General features: G+C 44.0%; 1 protein-coding gene across 1 annotated transcript in view; it reads right to left on the bottom strand.

Annotated features, from left to right (window-relative positions):
• Nucleotides 1–19,173, bottom strand: part of CLIC4 (chloride intracellular channel 4) — a 65,601-nt gene extending 46,428 nt beyond the window's left edge. The window contains exon 1 of the mRNA XM_065421827.1: nucleotides 19,016–19,173. Within this exon, the coding sequence (XP_065277899.1) occupies nucleotides 19,016–19,087 (72 nt within the window). The 5' untranslated portion in view covers nucleotides 19,088–19,173. The remainder of the gene's footprint in view (nucleotides 1–19,015) is intronic.
• Between the last annotated feature and the right edge of the window lie 5,420 nt (nucleotides 19,174–24,593).

The raw sequence follows: 24,593 nt of genomic DNA, 5'->3' as shown, positions 1-24,593 counted from the left end.
CACAAGCTGATTTTCAGTGGCACTCACACTGCCCGAGTCCTGCCCACCAGTCCAGGGGGCTCTGCATTTTAATTTAATTTTAAATGAAGCTTCTTAAACATTTTAAAAACCTTATTTACTTTACATACAACAATAGTTTAGTTATATATTAGAGACTTATAGAAAGAGACCTTCTAAAAACGTTAAAATGTATTACTGGCACGTGAAGCCTTAAATTAGAGTGAATAAATGAAGACTCGGCACACCACTTCTGAAAGGTTGCTGACCCCTGTGCTAGAATATAAGAACTCAAAATATCTAAGCTGTCTCTCTCCAAAATGCACTGAAATGGAGCAGTTGAGTCATTCAAATTCTAAAATTGAAGCTGTCTATTTTAGATCCACTTTACCTAAAGCAGTTAGCCAGTTTTCCACTCACCTCCCTCCATCTCAGATGTTCTGTTTCTTATATGTATAGGTGTAACAAAGAGCTAGAGAAGCCAACTGCAGGCAAACTATTAACAAATGGAAGTGTGATTCTTTGTAGTTAAATCAATTGCTAATGAGCAAAACTCTCTAAAGGAATTACTTTGGAGTGAGCCTGTTGCATTTCAGTATCTGTGCACCAACAACCTTTTGAGGATCCCACCACTGCACCTTTGTAACGATGGCCCCTACAGTGTGATATTAACTTCCCACCCACATTCATTTCAGAACAGCCCTCCCCACTTTTAAGGCCTTTGTAATTAATTTCTTTTTCAGAGAGGTACTGTGCTCTAGTTAGAGAACAGTCATTGGCAACATCCTGCCTGCCTTCAGGAGCAGGGCCAAAGAGACCCTTCACCAACCAGGGGCTACCGGGGGGAGAATTACTGCAATCGTCCCCCACACCCAGCCAAGCTCCCCAATGAGGCAGTTGATAAAGGGGTGAAACAGGAGACAGACGCTTCCTTTTGCCTCTGGCTTTTCTCAACCTAACTCTTTCCTTGAAGCCTGGAAACATCTCTGAAGGGGAAGCAGAACTCAGGGGAAAGTCTGCCCAAAAAGCAAACGTAGCCCAGAGAGACAGCTAGGAATTAGACACATTGAGCCAAAAAATGTCAGAAATTTGAACTGGAATTTGGAGTTTTTCCTCAAAAAAGCTCTTTAGCAGGGGGTCTGGTTGAACTGGCCCACTGCTGTGGAGGCAGATAAGGGTAGGGTGGGGAGAGAACAGGTCCCTCAGCTACTGACTGTGATTGTCAGGTCTAGTTCTGCTTCCAAGCTGCAAGCAGGCTGAAGTATTATTCACTGAAAGAGCTATGTGGATCTTAGCATGAAGAAGAAAGTAATGTATCTACAACCACCAATCATGTGGGGACAGAACAGAACACATTTCAGAACATTTCCCTCTAAGCAAGCGTTCTTTGTGTGGCAGGGTATTAGAGCTAAGACTTGGTAAAAAAGAAAACATTCACTAACTAGTTTACACTGTTTAAGTTTCTTTGTTCCAGTTTGGGAAGTTTCCTGCAGTACATGTCTGTCATGTTTATTTGAGATCCAAAACTCATTCCTCTGATATCTTTTGTCCATAGATAAGACACATTCAGCAACTGCTTAGGACCAAAGTTGTTTATCTCTTGAGGGCAAATTAACCAATGGGAGAGACTCAGCCAAATCAGACCAAACAAAAGCAAATCTCAAACAGGTTCAAGCTGTGGAATATCTGAAAACTTCTATAAAAGCATAAAAAAAGAGAAGACAGTTTGATTAACTAAACATTAAGCAGAAATCAAGAAAAACCACAGGAGATTTGTGCTTATATAAATATTCAGTGGGACTGTGTCTAGGGGTACGTCTTCACTTACATCCGGGTCCGGATGTAAGCAATCGGTTTTCTGAGTTCGATTTATCGCGTCTGGTTAAGACGCGATAAATCGATCCCGGAAGTGCCCCGGATCGATCCCGGAAGTGCTCGCCTTCGACGCTGGTACTCCAGCTAGGCGAGCGGAGTACGCAGCATCGACGGGGGAGCCTTCCTGCCGCGTCTGGACCGCGGTAACTTCGGACTAAGGTACTTCGAATTCAGCTACGTTATTAACGTAGCTGAATTTGCGTACCTTAGTCCGAAGTGGGGGGGTTAGTGTAGACCTGGCCTAAGCACACTCAGGTCTGTTTCCCATATTTAGTGCAGAACGGTTTATATGCATTCTCAGCTCAATCCACTGAGTTCTAAGCACAGAGTACAGTTATAACTAACAAGTTGAGGGCAAAAATTGAGCTCTCAGATTCACATCGCAGGTCCCATAAAGCAATCCAGGTTTCTTGTCTTCCTTTGCCACATAGCAGCTATTTGAAAAAGAACCAATAAACATTAAAAAAAAAGGTCTGAGTATATAGATGTTTGGAAACATCCTACTGAAATGCCTTTTACATAAACATAACAGTAAATTGCTACAAATTCAGTCAAGCATAGATTAGGCATGAAACACCCAATAATTTATGCATCCAACTACCTTTGCATTGTGCTGAAAATTTAACTCATACGCTTTCATAATGCTGATAAGGTACCATATAAAATCATGCCTAATATTAAACTCTAAAAGTTGTGTAAAATAACTTACTAAGTGAGAGCTTTAAATACCTAATTCTTCAAATTTACCTCTGCCCACCATATTCCTTTTCCTGGGCAGACACACCCAGAACATATTACAGACTACTGCCAACGCAGGAAGGGCAGTGCCACTATGTTAGGCCATTTCCTCAATAGTCCTATTTTCTATTAAAAGAACCAGAGCAGTATAATTATACACTAAACCCATCCTACCTTACCAGTTACTGAGGAACACAAATTGGTTTAGTATTCAGAAAATGAAATATTTCCAAAATTGCAATCTAATTTATATATAAAGGACAAAATTAGTAACTACAGGTATGTATTATTCTCAGGCCAATTTTACCCAAAAAACCCTTACAAGAGTGAAGGGAAATACACAATTAGTTCAAGAGTTTCCAAATAGGAGAACTAGCACATTTACAGTCACTTCTATAGTTTTCTCCTCCTGCAACTTCAGAGGAAACACCACTAAAGAAGTAATGAATGAATCTACAGCAGCTAGAGCAGGGGTAGGCAACCTATGGCATGCATGCCGAAGGCAGCACGCGAGCTGATTTTCAGTGGCACTCACACTGCCCAGGTCCTGGCCACCGGTCTGGGGGGACTCTGCATTTTAATTTAATTTTAAATGAAGCTTCTGAAACATTTTAAAAACCTTATTTACTTTACATACAACAATAGTTTCGTTATATATTAGAGACTTATAGAAAGAGACCTTTTAAAAACCTTAAAATGTATTACTGGCACACGAAACCTTAAATTAGAGTGAATAAATGAAGACTCGGCACACCACTTCTGAAAGGTTGCAGACCCCTGAGCTAGACTATAGCCTCCTCTACACACAAAACTTACATCAATTTAGTTAAGTCAGAGCAACCCCCTTGTTTGGGCACTTAAGTCAATTTAAGAGCGTCTTATAGGGAATTAGCTTAAATTAATTCCTTATTGCCTTAAGCTAAATTGATACAAGGCATTCTTCAATCTCAAAAGTGAAAATTCTTATCTATATAGCAAAGATCATCAAAAGTAACTTTGGGCAAGTCTCTTAAATATCCAGAGACTTTTTAGGCAGACCTATAAAAATGAAAACAAAAAAATGGGCAAATCTGATAACCAGAAGCTATAGTCAGCAGCAGAAGAGGTAATAAAAGTAGATTAACCAGACTGTAGCAGAATTTTGTATTGATTCAGTGAAGCTGGAAGGGAAGTCGAGGGACCGAAAGGCTCAAAAGATTGACAACAGGATATGGAACATTTCTCTTACAGGTTATTAGCTGAAATCTGGCCCAGATAAGAAGAGACTGAAAAGATTATTGCTGCCTGATGACACTCCGGTGGTCCTATATGAAATTAGTTGGCAATCTTTTTAATTAATCCCTGGCCACATCAGTTGGTATTCTTCTGTGTAACCTCAAAAGAAAAGAATGGAGTGAACTACCCCTCCCTCTCTGTACTTGACTATCACCAATGCAGGGATAGGAATCTCCACCTTAAATCCAACATTACACTTTTCAAATAAGCCACCACAATGCAAGAAGAATGAACCAGAATTGATGATGCGATTACTGTCTTTAGTATCTTAGAGCTCTATAAGAAAGGAAAAGTCAGACCTTTTTTTATGGTTCCAGAAGAATTATGTTTGCCATTACCTAATTCTCAAAGTGCAATTCTGTAAAGAAGTCTTGGGTTTTCATGGCAGGATATGAAAATACATAACTTGTTCTTATTTTGTTATTCGTCAGGAATTCATCCTTATGGGAATCAGCTAAGTGGTCAGGTCAAAATCTGCATTACATACAGGTCAGAGTCCTTCAGTGGACAAAGGAATGTAACCACATGAATAAAAGCTTAGATTGTGTGGAATATTCCACATGCAAGAAGTTTTCCTGCCTTGGCACAACACCTATTAAGTAAAGGAATAAAAACTGGCACATCAGATATTCCACTGGTGTGTCTCAGCTGCAATCTCTACTTGTTGAGGGCAAATTCTCTGATAAAATGAGCTAGGCTTCTGTTACAAAAGAATAAAGTAATATGTGACAAAATTGACTAAAATCCACTGTGTGTAAAAGCTGGACATAAAACGTTGCAATATTTTAGTGGAAATCTAAGTACAAAGTTAACTGCACTCTGGTTAGTTTGTTCAACAAAGTGCTTGGAACTCAAAGTTGCATACTTAGCACAAGAGCTTGGAAGAGCTTCCCCCCCCCCCCCCCGCCCCCGCCCCGCTTAAGTTTGGTAGAGTACAGCATGTGCTCTGGCTACAACACAAGAGACCTACTCCCTAGCTTTGGCCTGGCCTTCTCGCAAAATACAGCAATGGCTCATAAAACTGTAGTAGAAGGAATCATATCCCCAGCCACTGGACTTCAGAAACATGAATAAAGTTCTGACTCTTGACAGTTAAAGATTTATAACACCATAGGTGTGCAGAGTAATGCAAAAAAATTAATAAGGTCCTAGTTCTGAGTATTTTGCAATCTAATTTATAAACTAAAGGGGAAAAGTTGGGTAAATTAGTGGAGTGGAATGATAAAAACAAAGAACAGAAGACAAACTCTTGGAAAAGCAATTTTTGTTCAAACAAAATATAAGTTCAAGTCATTCAAGTTGTCATGTTAAGTTAATTTTTTATAATTATAATCCTCGTGGATCCGGAGAATTAGAGGCAATGGGGAGCGCTCAAGTGACAAAAGTAGAAAGTTGAGGGGTTTGATATTCCGATAAAGCCAGAAGAATATGACTAAAACAATAGGATTTCAAAGTTTCACAGTTGCCTTATGCTTCATATCTGGAATGTGGATGTGAAAAAAATAATTCAAGCTGTTAAAGCCAATCAAAATGAAGGATTACACACTGACACTGCACATGCTCTGGAGTTTTCCATATCTATAGAAGGAAAACAGCAGCATCTTAGTTTACAAAGCTCTTTTTTAAACAGCAAACTAGTAGATTCATTTGGAGCCATCTTTTCAAAATGGAAATCTGCAATCACATCTCCAGCATCTGCATGCACTCTCCATGCATTAGAACAGATTATGGCAAACCTATTTCTCATTTACTGGGAGCTAATACTCCTCAAACCCACTTTCCCATAACATTAAAACTATAGTACAATTGTCTGTATGGCCTATTCTGCTAGAGAGAAATATATCCTAGCTCTAAAAGTTTATAAAAACACTTGCATTTGTTGAACTTATTTATAGCCAAACCGATTCTTTGTAGAAACTATTTCCTTTATTTAAAGAAAACTCAAAGGCCAGACCAACAGGCTCTTGCCAATCTGATAATATTTTAACAGAGCCAAAAATATAAAAGGGGGAGGAATCTGAAGCCGATCCAGTAGCACTGACTGATCTCATTAGGTCTCCTCATGAAATTATACAGATGTGACTTCACTCCTGGGTTACACTCCTATATTTAGTTTATACCTAATATGGACATTTAAACTACAGAACTGAAAGCCATTTCCTTTCCTTGCATAAAGAAAGCCCCTTGGCCCTTTGTCTAGCCAACAATACAAAGATTAAATATGGTCTCTTTAGAACACTGCAACACAAACAGCCTTGTAATTAATGGGGAGTTTGGTTTATGTTTTAAGCTTTAATATAAGCAAATGCAGCATTCTACACACTGAAATCAGACTGTGCCACTACAGCAAATTTTTACTTGAAATGGAAGATATTCAACCTAAGTTTTATAAAAAGAACAGGAGTACTTGTGGCACCTTAGAGACTAACAAATTTATTAAATTTGTTAGTCTCTAAGGTGCCACAAGTACTCCTGTTCTTTTTGCGGATACAGACTAACACGGCTGCTACTCTGAAACCTAAGTTTTATAGCTACTCTCCTCTTTAGCAAAAGGCCAATAAAGGAGTTAACAGAACCAAAGACTAAATTTCTGCCTAAAAATCACAGAAGTATGAAAGTTAATCAGGAAGTTTCCTGAAGATAGAGAATATGTTCAGGCACTCAGATACCCACCGTGATGAGCACAGTATAAGGGGACTGCCTTTTTGGGTACTAAGTGTTTCAAGGGTGGAATTGATCAAATCAGAGCAATTTTACAAATTAAGTTTATTCACAGTTTGAGAAGTAGCTGCAAGAAAAACTTCGTAAATAAAACCTGTCTACTAATAAAGATCACTTTATATAAAGTTTTCCCATCATCAAAGTGCTTTACAAATAAGTTGGGTTTTGTTACAAATACAGATTTACGTCAGTTTTCTGTGCAAACTGTCCCCCTCCAGAGATCTTGCTGCAGTAGGGCATCCAAAGCAAAGTTACTAACTCAGTTTACATATGCATCCGAAGAAGTGGGTTGTAGCCCACGAAAGCTTATGCTCTAATAAATTTGTTAGTCTCTAAGGTGCCACAAGTACTCCTGTTATTTTAACTCAGTTTAGTTTCACCTAAATCAGTGGTTCTCAAACTTTTGTACTGGTGACCCCTTTCACATAGCAAGCCTCTGAGCGCAACCCCCCTTATAAATTAAAAACACTTAAATATATTTAACACCATTATAAATGCTGGAGGCAAAGCTGGGTTTGGGGTGGAGGCTGACAGCTTGCGACCCCCCCCATAAGAACCTTGCAACCCCCTGAGGGCTCCCGACCCCCAGTTTGAGAACCCCCGCGCTAGGTGATCATAATTGTCATCCTGATTGTAAAAATGAGTCTATGGATCCATGAGTAAATTCTCATAAGCCAAACAAGAAATGTTAACATGAATTCAAGTCCCGCATTGCCCCTTTTGAAAGAGTTAAACCTTTCAAACAAATATGCAACCTCGTGGAGTACAAAAGTCATTCTGTCTCAGAAGCACAGAACTTACTATTTAACTAGCAGCTGCACTAACACACACAGATATTATAATGAAATGCAACTCAAAGCTCACTCCTTCTCTGGTAAATGAGAAGCACTCAGCTAATGGGTCTAGGTAAAGAAATTAGGTTCTCCATCCTCCCTTTGTTGCAGTAGAACTCTCTTTGCTAGTTCATACCAACTCAGCCTATGCATGGCTAGTATACTCGATTCATATAGCTGTCTGCCATAAGCTACTTCCAGTCTCTGTACAAGGTCTGAGACACACTGGGGACAAAACACCAAGAAGGGGCTGCAGTGGAGATGTGAAAAGCTAGCTATAGATAACAGGGAATTTTCTTCTCTGTCCACTCTGGGGATAAGCATGCAAAGGAAAAAAAGGAATCGCGGTCATTCCAACTAATCTTATTAGAAGAACTGTTTCTTCCATGAGGTAGTCTGACTGCCTCCTCCACAAGTTAGTTTATGCTTGCTATCCTATACTGCAGTGGTTCTCAACCAGCGGTCCAGAGACCCCTGGGGGGACCGCAAGTTTCTGGGGGTCCACCAAGCAGGGCTGGCATTAGACATGCTGGTGCCCAGGGCAGAAAGCCAAAGCCCCGCTGCATATGTCTGAAGCCTGGGGCCCAGAACCCTGCCACTGGGGCTGAAGCCAAAGCAACTTAGCTTCACGGGGCCCCCTGTGGCGTGGGGCCCCAGGCAATCACCCTGCTTGCTATCCCCTAATGCTAATCCTGGCTTTTATATGCAGAAAAATAGTAGTTGTGGCACAGGTGGGCTGTGGAGTTTTTATAGCATGTTGGGGGGGGCCTCCGAAAGAAAAAGGTTGAGAACCTCTGCTGTACTCGACAGTGATCTTGAAGTCACTTCAGGTAATCATTACCCTTGCAGCCTAACTTCTTAGGATGCTAATACTGTCTTCACGGTGCTGCCACTGAAAGATTACAGACGCTCCCCGGGTTACGCAAACCCGACTTACGCAAATCCGGACTTACAGAAAAAGTTCCATACGCTTTTTTTTGGGGGGGGGGGGGGCAGAAGAATTATCAGGTATATGTTCCCAATGTACGCAAAATTCGACTTATGCAAGACATCTGTATCTGAAACTATGGACTCTCCCACTCGCTTATATGGGTAACTAGTGAGTTTACATAAACATTCCTCACAAGTGTGCTACTTTCCAGCAGTCAGCTAGCGTCACCTTCTCAAATACTTACATGTGACCTCTGATGTCACATTCATAAGTACTATCTTCCCATAATTCTGTGCATTCCCTAATATACACGTGATTAGGGACAATGATAATAAAAAATGCACTGCAAACATCAATGGAGCATATGACAGGATTCAATCTGCCATAGCCTTTGATGTGCTTTTTTGTTTGCTGATCTCTATTAGGTTGATGTGCTGAAACTCTTTGTTCTACTGTGTCTCAAAACAGTCAAGCGTTGTGTACACAAAAGCTTTTGATTCCCCCCCCCTTTATTGCTTATACAGTACTAATAAAGCCCCCAATACTTCCCATTTGAAGAGTGTTTTCTTGGCAGTCGCCATGTTCATATAAAGTGTTTATGGTGCAAACTGTTACAGCTGCTTCAGAGGATGTCAGAGCAAAAGTCTGTTTCCCTCACAAGATATACCGTAGATATCAGCATAATCCTATTTGTAGCACTTGATTTGGGGCCAGAAGACACTCAGCCAATGCTCACAGCACTGGGGGGGCGGGAGGCGGGGGGGGAAGATCAGTGCACTGTCAGACATCTTCCAGTTGCGAAGTAAAACAGAGGCTCCCTTGAGAAACTAAATGTCGATTTTAAACTTGAAAAAGCTAAGTTGTTAATAAATGGAACTGCCTAAACATTAATTATAGCATTAAAGGGGAATACCTGCCAGAAATAGAATTATTGGTTAAAACCAGTACATCAGAAATTCAGCAAAATGTTGCAAGCGACCTCCAGTCTAAGAGAAGATCATTCACATGTGTAACCATTATTAATGGTTAATTGTTCCAAGTTTTTATTCCTGTTTTCTACTGGTTAAACATTAGAACTTAATGTTGAAACTTGAAACTTTTTGAAAAAAGCTGAATATAGAACCAAGTATCATAGCTCTGCTTTTTTTGTTGTTAAAAAAATATATTAGAAAACAGATGCAGATGAGAAAACAATGGGGTTTATGGTTATGAGCACTAATGCCTCCTCCAAAGCAAATGGCAGTTTTTAAAGAAATATGAGTTGCCTGATCAAAGAAGATGAAGAAGTCCAATGCCAGTTTCTAACGTATGATTCATTATAATCAATTGCCTTTAAGGACATGCATGACATTTAATCCTCAGTGTATAAAGAATCACTTACGCTTTGCCAATATTTGCTCTCAAACACTGGGAAACCACTCCCCCCCACCTGCCCCACAAAGAAAAGCAGACAAAGAAAAGGATCGCCAGGTGGAGAGGAATAACAAGATGTCTGTTACCCATAAAACAATGTTTATCTTTACACCAAATGTATTTCAGATGTAGGGTGAGAAAATTCCCAGGTGCAGAGGTTATTACAAGATTATCCTTTGCTGAGAATACTGTACCTAGAGAAAAGACTGTGTCTAATGAGATTACCTTGTGACGAGCCACCCCCTGACAAGATTATCTTCTTAGGACAATGCTAGAAATAAGTAATACTGCTTATTTACTGACTGGGTCTTGTTTTGATTGCATGGTTTTGCTGTCAAAAGCAAACAATTATGGCAATGACGCAGTTTGAAGGGTGACCTGTTACAATATACAGCTATCATACCACCCATGAGATGCAAGATTTCTAACTAGGGATGGGCCTTGTCAAAATGTGACTAGAAAACCAAAGAAAACACTGAACATTGGCAATTCAGTGTATTCCTCCCTCTCACTCAGTACTGAACCAATGCTTCAGCATGGTGTCATAGGGCACTTGCTGCTAGAGGCGCTCTTACACATGACAAAACCAAAGTTTTTGGCACTTGTAGTTAAAGATCCCATAACACTTTTTGCAAGAGTATGGATGTTAGCCCCAATCTGGCGAACTATAATTTACCTTCTCAAATGCTCCCTGTAGTTTCAGTGTAATATGGCATTCCCCTCCTTTCCTAAACGGTCTGGGAATACTGATGTGCTCTATTTTCACCCTGCTGTTACAGAGCATTCAAGCTGCCCTCTAGAACGGGGGCGGGGGGGTTGTTGAATGTTGGGCATCCTTCATCCACAGCTCTTTTGCATGCCATCTTAAACAAACCCTACAAGCAGTTTTGTGTACTCTATCATCAGGTTTCATAGATGAGTGCTTCTATTTGACTAAAGAAACATTAACCCAACACTTTAAAAAAAAAAACGCAAAATCCAGATAAGACAAACTGAAGAGCAATTACCATAGGTTGCTTTATAAGAGCTCTAATCAAAGCATATTGCCTGAGTTGCTACGCGTGATACCTCATGCTCATTACATTTCAGTCTTCATTACTATAAGATGCCACTTGGGTCTTTTAAAAACATTCCAGTTAGATAATGGAAGCAGGCCTCCCTTATCAATAATACATGTGAACATGCTAGGAAGCTACACTGAAAGCACATGGGGAATGAGATACATCACTAGTTCCTCCTAATCAGCTCGTAAAGAAAGACTTAGCATTTGTAAGTTAAAATGGGCTGCAGGTAGCCCATCAGTGAGGTTAATGAAAGACAAATTATACAAATACTGAAATTATTCATTACCAGAGACCACCAGTATAAATTCCACGAGCGACACCATACATTATTCTTCGCACAGCACATCAATAGCTTTGTACTACAGAAACTGTTTTGCTATCTCTACATCTAGTGCTTACTTTTCAAATATGCCTCAGCACAGAAAAGACAAATATGAATTACAACAGCCCCCAGTATAAATATTGTCTTGAGAGAATAATCAAAACAATTTGAGGGTTCCTAACAGCTTTTTACAGTTGTACATGACTGAAAGCTAACCATGTGTGCACATTTTTCTCTAGACAGTTCTGTCACTGATCACAATCCAATATGATGGTCTGACTAATGTTTCATAGATTTACTTCTGAAACTTTAATCCATACCTGTATTTTATTTCAGTCTGACTGCTGCAATCCTGTATACATGGGTCATTTGGCACAGACTTCATGAACCAGACTTCTTGCTTGGTCAGAGTCTTTCCATTACATTACCTCCATATTAAAAGCTTCACTGTGCACAGGTTGAGCAAAAGATTGTAGTATTCACTTTGGAAACAGATCACTGGTCTACAATTTTTGAGAAGTCGTCTGCTTCAGAGATAAAATGTGCTATTTATTATGTATTTTGATGTACTGAATTCAAATATGACAATTAAAACAACTGATTGGCTACTGTTTCTAAGATATTTAAGTTTTTACATTTTATGTCTATGTATATTGTGTAGATAATAGAGTTTTAATCATAAATTGTAAACCTAGGTCTTTTCATGTGTTTATGGTTGCTTTACATGATAATATTTCACCTGTCCTGTTTATGTAACACTTTAAAAATCAGCAAAAGGGTTATATAAATAAAATTTATTATGAAACAAAAGGCAAAAAACTATTCTGTACATAGTTTAGTCCTATTCAGTGTCTACTCGGCGCTTCTTGGCTTGTCTCTTGTATTCATTAAATGGAGCATCTCTTGTCACTGTCCAGCAATAGTCTGCAAGCATTGATGGGCTCCATTTGCCCTGATAGCGTTTCTCCATTGTTGCAATGTCCTGGTGAAATAGCTCGCCGTGCTCGTCGCTCACTGCTCCGCAGTTCGGTGGAAAAAAATCTAGATGAGAGTGCAAAAAATGTATCTTTAGTGACATGTTGCAACCAAGGCTTTTGTATGCCTTGAGGAGGTTTTCCACCAACAACCTGTAGTTGTCTGCCTTGTTGTTTCCGAGAAAATTTATTGCCACTAACTGGAAGGCTTTCCATGCCGTCTTTTCCTTGCCACGCAGTGCATGGTCAAATGCATCATCTCGAAGAAGTTCACGAATCTGAGGACCAACAAAGACACCTTCCTTTATCTTAGCTTCACTTAACCTTGGAAATTTTCCACGGAGGTACTTGAAAGCTGCTTGTGTTTTGTCAGTGGCCTTGACAAAGTTCTTCATCAGACCCAGCTTGATGTGTAAGGGTGGTAACAAAATCTTCCTTGATTCAACAAGTGGTGGATGCTGAACACTTTTCCTCCCAGGCTCCAATGACTGTCGGAGTGGCCAATCTTTCTTGATGTAGTGGGAATCTCTTGCATGACTATCCCATTCGCAGAGAAAACAGCAGTACTTTGTGTATCCAGTCTGCAGACCAAGCAAGAGAGCAACAACCTTCAAATCGCCACAAAGCTGCCACTGATGTTGGTCATAGTTTATGCACCTCAAAAGTTGTTTCATGTTGTCCTAGGTTTCCTTCATATGGACTGCATGACCAACTGGAATTGATGGCAAAACACTGCCATTATGCAGTAAAACAGCTTTAAGACTCGTCTTCGATGAATCAATGAACAGTCTCCACTCATCTGGATCGTGAACGATGTTGAGGGCTGCCATCACACCATTGATGTTGTTGCAGGCTACAAGATCACCTTCCATGAAGAAGAATGGGACAAGATCCTTTTGACGGTCACGGAACATGGAAACCCTAACATCACCTGCCAGGAGATTCCACTGCTGTAGTCTGGAGCCCAACAGCTCTGCCTTACTCTTGGGTAGTTCCAAATCCCTGACAAGGTCATTCAGTTCACCTTGTGTTATGAGGTGTGATTCAGAGGAGGAGGATGGGAGAAAATGTGGGTCCTGTGACATTGATGGTTCAGGACCAGAAGTTTCATCCTCTTCCTCGTCTGACTCAAGTGAGAATGATTCTGGTGCATCAGGAACCGGCAGTCCTTCTCCGTGGGGTACTGGGCGTATAGCTGATGGAATGTTTGGATAATGCACAGTCCACTTTTTCTTCTTTGACACACCTTTCCCAACTGGAGGCACCATGCAGAAGTAACAATTGCTGGTATGATCTGTTGGCTCTCTCCAAATCATTGGCACTGCAAAAGGCATAGATTTCCTTTTCCTGTTCAACCACTGGCGAAGATTTGTTGCACAAGTGTTGCAGCATATGTGTGGGGCCCACCTCTTGTCCTGATCTCCAATTTTGCAGCCAAAATAAAGGTGATAGGCTTTCTTAACCATAGTGGTTATACTGCGCTTTTGTGATGCAAAAGTCACTTCACCACAAACATAGCAAAAGTTATCTGCACTGTTCACACAAGTACGAGGCATCTCTGCTCACTTTGGCTAAACAGAAATGTGTCCCTTTGCAAAATCAAACACTGACAAATAAGAGAGCACGACACTGTATGATTTCTAGAGCTGATATAGGGCAATTTGTTCAGCAGGGTGATGTAAGCTTGTTATGATTGCATCATCCATGACTTCTAGGAATAACATGATGCAATTCATATCATGTATGATGCAATCTGAAGCTGGTATTGCATCATTCATTGTTTTGCCTAAAAAGCAAGTACTGTCCAAACCCAGTCAGATTTATTCATAGATCCAGTCAAAGATGTATTTTAGTCATTTCTGGTTTAAATTGAGATCCCTTCCCTTTATAACTCACTTATCCTCCGCCATTCCCAAGTCAAGGGTCGTATATACTGACCCAATAGCATATCTTGAAAACTAGAGCCAATCAACAATTTTAAGCATCATTTTCGTTCTCGGTGACCCAGAATTTGTAAAGTTTGACTACATTTATTTCAGAAGCATTTTGGCTGTAGAACAATGTTACTTAGGTTCCCTACTCCATGCAAATCTTTTGGTTTTACATTCATTAAGTAACCGCAGACAATGTCTTAATGTTTTTTCATCTATTCCACACACATGGGGCTACATCTTCTGATTAACTGGAACATATACACTGTGCTCCCTGGTTATGGAACATAATGCCTGACTACAACCCCAAATTAGCTTGCCATTAAAGTTAAGCTAAAAACTAATAGGTGTCTTATTTTAAACGTTCTATTTTATTTGACGTTAGCTTGTATGGAAATGACCATCTAATAGTCCTGCTATTTTCTACCCAGCTGGCTTCCCACTAAACAATAACTGCACGACAGACTATTGTTCCCAGAAAGAGTGATTTAAGCACAATGCGGGATAGGTTACAGAGCATTGGAAGTGGAAATGGCTTTTTAATCAAGTTGCCAGAAAAAACTTTTCCTTCTCTCCCTACAAATGTGGGATCTTCCTCTAAGATTTCCCTGACCTAAGCATCAGGAAGGGCAAGATAATGTCCTGGACCAGTTACAAGCTTTTTTATTTGTTTGTTTTTAAAACAAAAACAAACAAACCTGATCTTGACTTTAAAATGACACGGTGGATGAAGTAATTTCTTTTATTTGACCAACTTCTGTTGGAGACACACACAAGATTTGGAGCAACACAGAGCTCTTCTTCAGGTCTGAGGACTTGACTTTAAAGGCAGATATTATACCCCCAGCTGGGAGTTGTGAGATGGTATTTTCATAAAATTGGGATGGATAGATTCCTAGTGGTAGGTAATACTCACTTATAGCCCTGGATGTGGTCATTCCAAATTCATGCCAAAAAACTGTGAAATAGCACACATGTATTCCATATACATGTAACACTCTGGAATGGAATAGGACAATGAAAGAGGAACAATAAGTTCCCTCAAGCGTTCCAGCATCCTTCTTGGTACCTAATTATAGAACAACCAACATGTCCTTCATGCAAACATTTCTGTGCCTTCTTTCATAAACCCTTATGCATGGGGTGCCCTCCTTAAACCTGATCCGCAAGGCCACTTCCCTCTTCTTCAAATCCCACCTCAAGACCCATCTCTGCCCTGAAGTCTATAAGAAACTAGACAATTAATAATGGAGAGTAGGGTAGATAAAGATACGTTAGCCCATTACATATTTATAAAATTATCAGAAAAAATGCAAAGACAGGTCTGATGTGGTTGGGACGTGTTGAAGGCAACTGTTTATAGTTGACACATTTGGTAGGAAAAGGCCCATCTATTGGGTCATGATGGAGATGAAGTTTCACTGGGGATTTTTATGGAAATTTGCTGCAATTTCTGTTGTATTGTTATTTGTCAAAGTCACCCAGAGTAGCAGATGGATGCAACGATATAAATCTCAGGAAATAAATACACAGATATGTATATATTTGGCTTTATCCCTCTTCCAACACTTTTCATATGCCACTTGTCTTCGATTGAAGTTCTTCAGGACAGACACTATCGCAGAGGTGGGCAAATTATGACCCACGGGACCGTCCTGCCCGGCCCTTGAGCTCCCAGCCGGGGAGGCTAGCCCCCTCCCCCGCAGCCACGCCGCTGTGCAGGCAGGGCTCTGGGCGGCGGGAATGCACGCCCCTGTAGGGCAGCGCGGCAGTGTGTCTGGCTCTGGCCGGGCAGCACGGTTGCCAGACATGCTGCTCTGAGCGGCATGGTAAGGGGGCTGGGGGGATGGATAAGGGGCAGGGAGTCCCGGGGGGGCAGTCAGGGGACAGAGAGCAGTTGGATGGGGTGAAGGTTCGGGGGGGTTGGATAGGCATGGGAGTCCCAGGGGGCCTGTCGGGGGTGGGGGTGTGGATAGGGGTCAGGGCAGTCAGGGGACAGGGAGGGGTCCCAGAGAGGCGGTTAGGGGTGGAGGGTCCCGGGAGGGGGCAATCAGGGGACAAGAGCAGGGGGGGTTGGATGGGTGGTGGGTTCTGAGGGGGGCAGTCAGGGGGCAGGAAGTGGGAGGGGTCGGATAGGGGGTGGGGGCCAGGCTGTTTGGGGAGGCACAGCCTTCCCTACCTGGCCCTCCATGCAGTTTTGCAACCCTGTTGTGGCCCTCGGGCCAAAAAGTTTGCCCACCCCTACACTATCGAGTGGAATTTTCAAAAGCACCTCAGTGACTTATGAAATCATTGAAAATATCACCCTAGGTTTACCTAGCACAATAGGGCTCAAACCCTCATTGAGATCTCTGGGTGCTATTATATTAAATAAGCATTACGGACAATTGTGACTAACATTTCAAATAGGAATAACCTATATTTTACTGTTTTATTGTCACCATGTGTACTGTGTTTCTATGATTTAAAATATTTTGAGAAAAAAGGGCCAACAAAACAGGAAACCTCTGCTGTAGTGTCTTCTCTAGGTGGTTACTAGTATATCCTCTGGTAGAGACTTGATACAACCTTTTAAATAATGGAAAGATTTTAGCCTTTTTTTTATTTTTTAAAGTGGGCCACTTAACTTCAGCGCAAACTCAAAAAGGTCTTGGTGGAAGCTTTAACTCCTCAACTCTACCCCAGTGGTTGGTATAATGAGCAGTTTCCAAAAAAGAGATTAAGAAACCTGTATTATCCTCTCATGGCACTGGACAGAAACCTCATTTGAAGGCTTAAAAACAGTTTTTAAAAAAAGTGAGTCCCCCAAGGTATTTTTCCTTGATGAATTTAACCTATGGGCAAACAAAAACATTGCTACTTATTCCCCACAATCTTCTTCCCCCACTTTGAAGCAGAAGGGATGATGCTGCATCACCAAAGAGCCCCAGAGGAACCAAGATTTTACATCATACAAATACAAAACATTTGAGAAGCATATGGCATTTGCATTATTTTATGAGAAATGCAAATACAGTGCAACACCACACACTTCTCTCCTTGTCTGGAAGAAAAATTGGTTGCATATTTAAAGGCCTATTATGTTTCAATCAAAATAGTTAAATTGTTGCAGAGGAGCAAAAGATTATTAATGTTCCTGGATATCTCCAACTGCATGCACACACATTGTAGGGAGGTGAACTGTGGTGCATTTGTGAGGTACTGAGGTATGGAGAATAGAAGCTATTCCTTGCCATTTCAACATTGAGCACATTGTCAGCTATGAAGAAATTATAATAGCAACAGCTGCTCTCTTTCCTGTTTGGACAATTTTTCTGTAAAGTACGTACATATTCTTAGTATCTTTCTTCAAATATTTCTGTGGTTTGTATTATCATTTGCTAACTATATGTAGTTATATACTGCATAGGGTGCCCTGTCTTGAGTTGTCTCCAGCCCTGCATGTATTTGCCCCCTCAACTGCAGCAGGAAGGTGGGCATTACCTACAGCCACTGAGGGCAAAAGCATTTTGCAGATCTAAGGAAAGGTTTTGGAAACACCACAACAAAGAAATTCACGTGCCACTTTTCACACCAAGAACGGGTGAGTAACAGATTATTCACTGTCTGCATGACAGAATGATTTCACCACAGCATGACTTCAGACGCCCTAGCGTTCTGCCTCATCGACTCTCCATCTCTTTTTTCAAATCTCAGCTGAAGACATCTCTTCTCTGTGCCGCTTAAATAAGGGGCTGGGCTAGAACTAATTTGATTATTAACTCTGGGGGGTCCATGAAACCCACAAAATAAAGTTACATTTGAAACAATGGCGGGGGGAGGAAGGGACTAACAATGACTTCAAAAGAGTGAAGATCTCTCTTCTTGGGGCAGTTTCCTCTCTCCCACTCCAGAGAGTTTCATAAAAAAAAACAAAAACAAAAAAAACTTTCCCCCTCTAAACTCTGATCCCCTTATACAGCGATCCCGTGTGCATCCCGCACCAGCCCGACCCCCGGCCGGCCGGCATGGCGAGGGAGACCCTGCACGAAGGATGATGATGGGGGGGGGGAGATAAAGAGGCGGCAGCGGGAAAACCCACGGGGAGGGGGAGGCCTCGCCCCAAGGCGGGACGCGGGGGAACTCCCTGCTCGGAGCGACCTAGCGCTGCTCAGAGGGAGCCGCCCAGGGATGGGTGAGCGGAGGGGACTCACCGGGGCTGGCCACGGAGGCCGGATCCCGGAGAGGGGGAAGCCGCGGGGGCTCCCTCAAGGGGGGGAGGGCTATCAGACGGGGGGGTGAATCGCCCCCGAGACTGAGTCCTGTGGGGGCGGGGGTGGATTCAGACTTGGAGCTCGGGGGGAGTCGGATCCCGGGGGGCCGGCCGGTCTCCCCGAGGTGGAGGGAGTTGAGGGCGGGGGCGAGTTCCAGGGGGCGGCCGATCTCCCCGGGGCCGAAGGAGACTAAGGGGTGTGTGTGTGTGTCTCAGGAGAGGATTATGGACGAGGGCGGGTCCCGGGGGCCGGCCAGTCTCCCCGGGGTGGAGGGAGCTGAGGGTGGGGTCCCGGAGGGAACTGAGGGGGGGTACCGGGGAGCTGGCCGGTCTCCCCGGGGTGGAGGGAGCTGAGGGTGGGGTCCCGGAGGGAACTGAGGGGGGGTACCGGGGAGCTGGCCGGTCTCCCCGGGGTGGAGGGAGCTGAGGACGGGGTCCCGGAGGGAACTGAGGGGGGTTCCGGAGAGGGCTGAGGGCGGGTCCCGGAGGAAACTGAGGGCGGGTCCCGGGGGGCCGGCCGGTCTCCCCGGGGTGGAGGGAGCTGAGGACGGGTCCCGGAGAAAACTGAAGGGGGGTCCCGGGGGGGGGCCTGAGGGAGCGTCCCGGAGGGGCCGGCCGGTCTCCCCGGGGTGGAGGGAGCTGACGGGGGGTCCCGGGGGGGAGGTACGAGCCTCCCCAGCCGCCCGTACCTTGACGAAGAGTTCGATAAGCGGCTCCTTGTCACCGTCCTTCAGCCCGTTCACCGGCATCGACAGCGCCATGCTCCCCCTACCCGGCCGGCAGCGCCGGCTCGCTCCTTCCCCCCTCGCCCGGACCAAGAGACGCCGCCGCTCCCAGCACCCGCCCTGAGAGTGACTGACTGACTGCCCCGCGCTATAGCCTCCGCCAGCGGCTGCCAGGGCGCCAGAGGGGGCGGGGCCGGGCCAATGAGTCTCTATGGGAGGGGCGTGGTCTGTGGGGATGGGGGCGGGGCTGGGACAAACGGGTCCCCGGCCGGGCAGACTCTGGGGGTCCCAATGGGAGGGGGCGTGGCCTATGGCTACCGGACTCGAGTGGGCCTCGGCTTGCAGCTCCGAGGGGTGGGGCTTGTGGTGCAGCTGCGCCGGGAGGCCCGCTCCTCCGAGCTCCGGCTGGCACAAGGGCGGGAAGGGAGCCAGGCTGGCTGAGGGGAGAAAGACGCTGCTCGGGGAGAGTGGATCTGTACTTGCCCTGGAGAGGGAGGCTGCCCTGGGGGATGAGGGAGAGGGAGAGGCTGCCCTGGGGAGGGAGGAGGCTGCCCTGGGGGATGAGGAAGAGGGAGGCTGCCCTGGGGAGGTGGAGGGGGGGGGGAAATAGGGTGGAGGCCGCCCTGGGGAGAGGGGGAAATAGGGTGGAGGCCGCCCTGGGGAGAGGGGGAGGAGAGGGAGACCGCCGGGGGGGGGAAGCAGGGGGGGAGAGGGAGGCCGCCCTGGAGGGAGGCTGCCTTGGGGAGGGGGTAGGAAGGGGAGAGGGGGTGGAAAGAGATCACAGGGGGGTGATGCCCACCCGGGCTGCACATTCTCTCACACACACACACGCTCCTTCCATGAGAAATGCTTCCACCGCACCCTGGTCTAATTCTGGATTGTTATTTTTGCCTAAGGTTCTGGGGAGGGGGGCACTGCAGAGCCCGCTGCTGCTGGTGCGCTGCCCGATGACCTAATGTCTGGGAGCAGCCACCTCATGGGGTTGTGCTTGGCAAAGAAGGGGCAGGAAACCAGCACCCTCCTCCTCCTCCTGCCCCAGACTGAAGAGCTGCTGTTATGGCCTGTGAGGTGAAACCCAGCTCACTAGTAGCTAGGCGGCAGCCTGGCCATCCACAATTTATCTGTCCCGTGAAGCCAAGGAAACTCCCTTCTTCTGTAACTGGCTCTAAGTGTTCAATGACTGCCCAGCCCAGGGAACATCTGTCTACATGCCAGTCAGCTAGGAGCCAGGCCTCTTTCACCACCCAAGAAACATCTGGAGGAGGAGAGAGAAATACACATTACCTAGTCAGGAAAGAAATGTGGAGATTTTTTGTCTTGATTTCTCCCCCATAGCAGGGCCAGGGTCTGACTAGCCAGAAAGAAAGTTCACAGCAGATCTAGGTTAAGCCATCAAATCAAACCACACCCTCTGCCTTTTCCAGGTTATTTGCAAGGCTTGTGTACAACCAAAATAGCCCAGCCTCTGATCACACTCTCTCCATGCAACTGAACAGTGTGTAGTTTCCCAACCAATTATGAACAGAGCAGCTTTTTATACCTTCACCCTACCCCTTGCATTTTCAGTAGCCCAAACCCTTTTAAAGAGTCAGAACCTAAGTAGGCACAGCTATACCAAATTGCCTCCACTCAGTGAGGCTGTCCCCTTGGGACATCCCTGGGATGGGGGGCAGCAGAGCAGTGTGGCCCCCTTATGTGACCTGTACATGCTGTCATACACCCTTTCCAATTTGTACTCAAGAGGGTTCATGCAACTGGACACTGATCAGAGGAATAGTATTATGAACAGAGTGTGTAGTGTAAATTTAATAGCCTCCCTTCCCAGCAGGCATTTCTGAGTTGAGCAAAATGTGTCATCATAAAAAAATGTTTTTCCTTTTTAAACGTACTTGACCAAATTTTCACGGAGAGGGGGAAAGCAGCAAGTGGTGTTTTCATAGACTCAGACTTTAAGGCAGAAGGGACCAGCATGATCATCTAGTCTGACCTGCACACAGCAGGCCCCAGAACCTCACCCACTCCTGAAACACACCCCTAACCTCTGGCTAAGTTGCTGAAATCCTCACATCATGGTTTAAACACTTCACGTTACAGATAATTCACTATTTGTACTAGTTTAAACCATGCCACAGGCTGCAGAGGAAGGTGAAAAACCCCCAGTGTCTCTGCCAGTCTGACTCGGGGGCGGAATTCCTTCCCGACTCCAAATATGGCGATCAGTTAGACCCCTGAGCATATGGGCAAGACCTACCAGGCAGATACCTGGGAAAGAATTCTCTGTAGTAACTCAGAGCCCTACCCATCTAGTGGCCTATCTCCAACAGTTGGGGATTTTTGTTACTGGCAGTCACTGATGGGCTGCATGCCATTGTAGGCAATCTGTCTGCCCTTTTCTACAAGTAATTTGATGCAGTGGTAGCAGGATTGGGGAGCTAATCTGAAAGGGTCTTTTCAGATTGATTTCTATGGGTCCTCTGCAGCCCTTCTTAACTAATTAATTCCCATTAGAGTCAGTAGAATCAGCTGTTTCGCAGTGTACAGCAGGCTCTGGGATGGAGGGTGAAAAACTTACCTTACTGGTAAACAAGGTGATGCCCACTTCTCCCTCAAGGAGCACAGCAGGAGAGGGCAATATTTCTCATGTACAGAAACAGCTGTCCTGCACAACTCTATGCTGATGTCCACATTCTGGAAGCTGAGAGGTGCAGATGCTCAGCCACAGGTTCTGGGCTGCAGTCCCCTTTGTGCTGTTACATTTTTATCAGCAATATAAATGAGCTCCAAAGTGTGCCAAGTCTATTACCATTAATCACCCCTGAGTTTCTTCTCTATTAAAAGGCAGCATATGGTGTTGGCTTGCAGGGTGGTTAATGACCAGTTTATTTCTAGCCAGCTGTATTAGCCTTGCCTACTTTCTAACATTCTTTAAGCTCTTTCACTTGTGGGTGACCTTTTCCTCTAGTTCAATGGACTCCTTCTTGACCTCTCATCTTTTCCATTTGAAGGAAGTTTCTTTCTTTAATGAGGTTCACAGTGGTTTTGAATCGTGAAAGCTTTCAGATGTTTCCTATTTCTGTGATTGAGAGATGTGCTATTTTGGAAGGTTTCCATAATAATAATAATTAATACTTAGTACTTAAATTCTAAATGCTTTGCAAAATAAATACCCAATCCTCATGGCACCTTTATGTAGGAATAAGCATTGTCCACATTTTGCACTGGTTGGAAATGAGTCAGAAAAGTTAAGTGGTATGTCCAAAGCTAAAGAGGGAACTGGTATCAGAGCTAGGGAATTAGAACACAGGGATTCCTGCCTCTCTCTCTCCTATGCTCAGAACACTAAGCTACGCTCTTTCTGTTAATTGTATTGTATTGCATTCATGGCTTCCATTCTACAGAACAGTTATGCAATATATTATGATTTTGCATTTCTAGCATCTTGGTATTTGTGCAGCCACTTTTCACCCCCAAATCTTAAAATGCTTTTGAAAATGAAAGGCAGTACATTTATTACTTATAAAAAGAAAAGCTTTTCCCCTCCCCATATACAATTAGCCTCTGGAACTCATTGCCCCATGATGCCCCTGAGCCAAAGATTCCAAAAGGATCAGTATTTATGAATGGACTTTTCAGAGGCACTTATAGGAATTAGGAACTCAATCTCACTGAAATTAAATAGGATGTGCGTGCTTAGACTCCTTTGAAAATCCCTGCTTTTGTGGATAATGAGACTATCCAAGAAAGGATTAAAAAGAAAACACAATCAAACAAAAGGTTGGCAGGGCTACAAACCTCATGCTTCACGGTATAAGCCAACCACTAACTGGCGAGCATTACAAAGAGACTCTATGGACACATTGTTCCGTAACTGCTTATTTGCAAAGGTTTTTTGCATCTTCTTCTACATGAAGAGGAAATGCTGGCTCACCGATCTGGTCTGGTGTGGCACTTTTTACGTTCCTACAATATCATAGCACTCCTGGAAACTAGGCAAGGATTCTTAGATCCACTTTAAACCAGAGCATACTGAAGCAGAGAGAGCAAGAGAGACAGAGTAACTTGCCCAAGGCCATCCAGAAAGGTAGAGATGGGAATGGGAGCCAGGACCCTGACTCACAATCCCCTGCACTGAACCACACAGCCTCTCATGATGAAAAACTATTAACATTCTTACTCAACTGCTACATACAGGGAAATTCAGACTTGGGGCTCTCGGTCTGAGCTTAACACATCCTGGCTGGACCTTGGTACTGCAAGAGTCCTTCCTGTGAGAATCTGTCCAAAAGGAAGGGAAAGCTGAGGTTAAATCCATGTGCCCTTCCATCCTGTTCCAGTGGTTTCCTCCTTATCATTTAAAATACCCCCCTTCAGGAATGTAGCCCCAGAAATTCCCACCCAGGCATGTTTGCTAAACTGAATGCAGCGCAGCTAGATCCATTACCTCCTATCTATCATCTAGGATTTCACTACAATGATATTGCTCTTTATTATTTTATTACCCCCTTGTCAAGCAGTGTTTGTTTATGAAATCTCATCAGAGGATGTCAGCCTGTCAGTTTTACAGGTGGTGCAGGAAAAAATCAACCTTTTGTTTGGGACAAATTGGTTTGCATTTGCTACAGCTCACAACCAGCTGTTCCTAGATAGCGTATTTTCATCGGGAGTGAATGAACGCCAGACTTTAGCATTAACTTCAAGTTCTGAAGGGGCCTGATCCTGTGAGGTGCTGAAGTTAAAGGAGCTGAGGGCAGTCTGCACCATGCAGAATTGGTCCCAAAGTTAGCACCTGATACTGCTGAAAATGTCCGTCAGCATAGCTTGGCTGAAGTCCATGGAGCTAGTGATTTAGTCCATGGAGCTAGTGAGCATCTAGCCTATAATATTAATTCATGCTGAAGCTGACCTCAGTTCATAATTTTTGTGCCCCTGTGCAGCTGCTTAGCTTGCACATCTCAAGTTAATGCTCTTCAAGTAGAGCTTCAAGGACAAATATTTCTAGGAAATTGAAATCAGCAACTTCTAGTAGCGGCAATTGCAATTTAAGGATCATTTAACAATCCATGTCCTTTCCAAGTAGCAACATGGTTACTGGCATGTGTTGCCTACCCCAGAGATGGTAATTAATGCATTTGGTAGTTAAATGTTTGGGCTCAGCCTGTGTTTGTGCCCAGGGTTCAGAGACACAAACAAAGCATGTATTGTCTGCAGGTTCTCTCTCCTGTGTTAGGTCCCTAAATAAAGGCACAGTACGGCTCAGGCCTGCAGGAATGAAGACCGGGCTCCAGTTTTCACCTTGCTTCCATCTCTGTGCGGATGAAACACTGCAAAAGCCAGTCTAGGCCCTGCAATTGATTTGGAATCTTCAGTCATTTGGAGGATGTATAAGAGGGTGGAGGGGCAGGCTGCCTTTAAGCAGCGCAAATATCCACCTGGGAAGGATCCCCACTCATTTAGAGGCCCAGTATCTCATGGGCAACAGGAGTGGAAGGTTGAATGGGCAACTTGCTGTCAGATCCTCCCCAGTATCACCTCCTCTCCATGG

Source organism: Emys orbicularis, chromosome 23 (genome assembly GCF_028017835.1).
Source record: "Emys orbicularis isolate rEmyOrb1 chromosome 23, rEmyOrb1.hap1, whole genome shotgun sequence".
Taxonomy (NCBI): Eukaryota; Metazoa; Chordata; order Testudines; family Emydidae; genus Emys; species Emys orbicularis.
The sequence above is the reverse complement of the archived record's forward strand: the minus strand, read 5'-3'. Positions and strand labels throughout refer to the sequence as shown.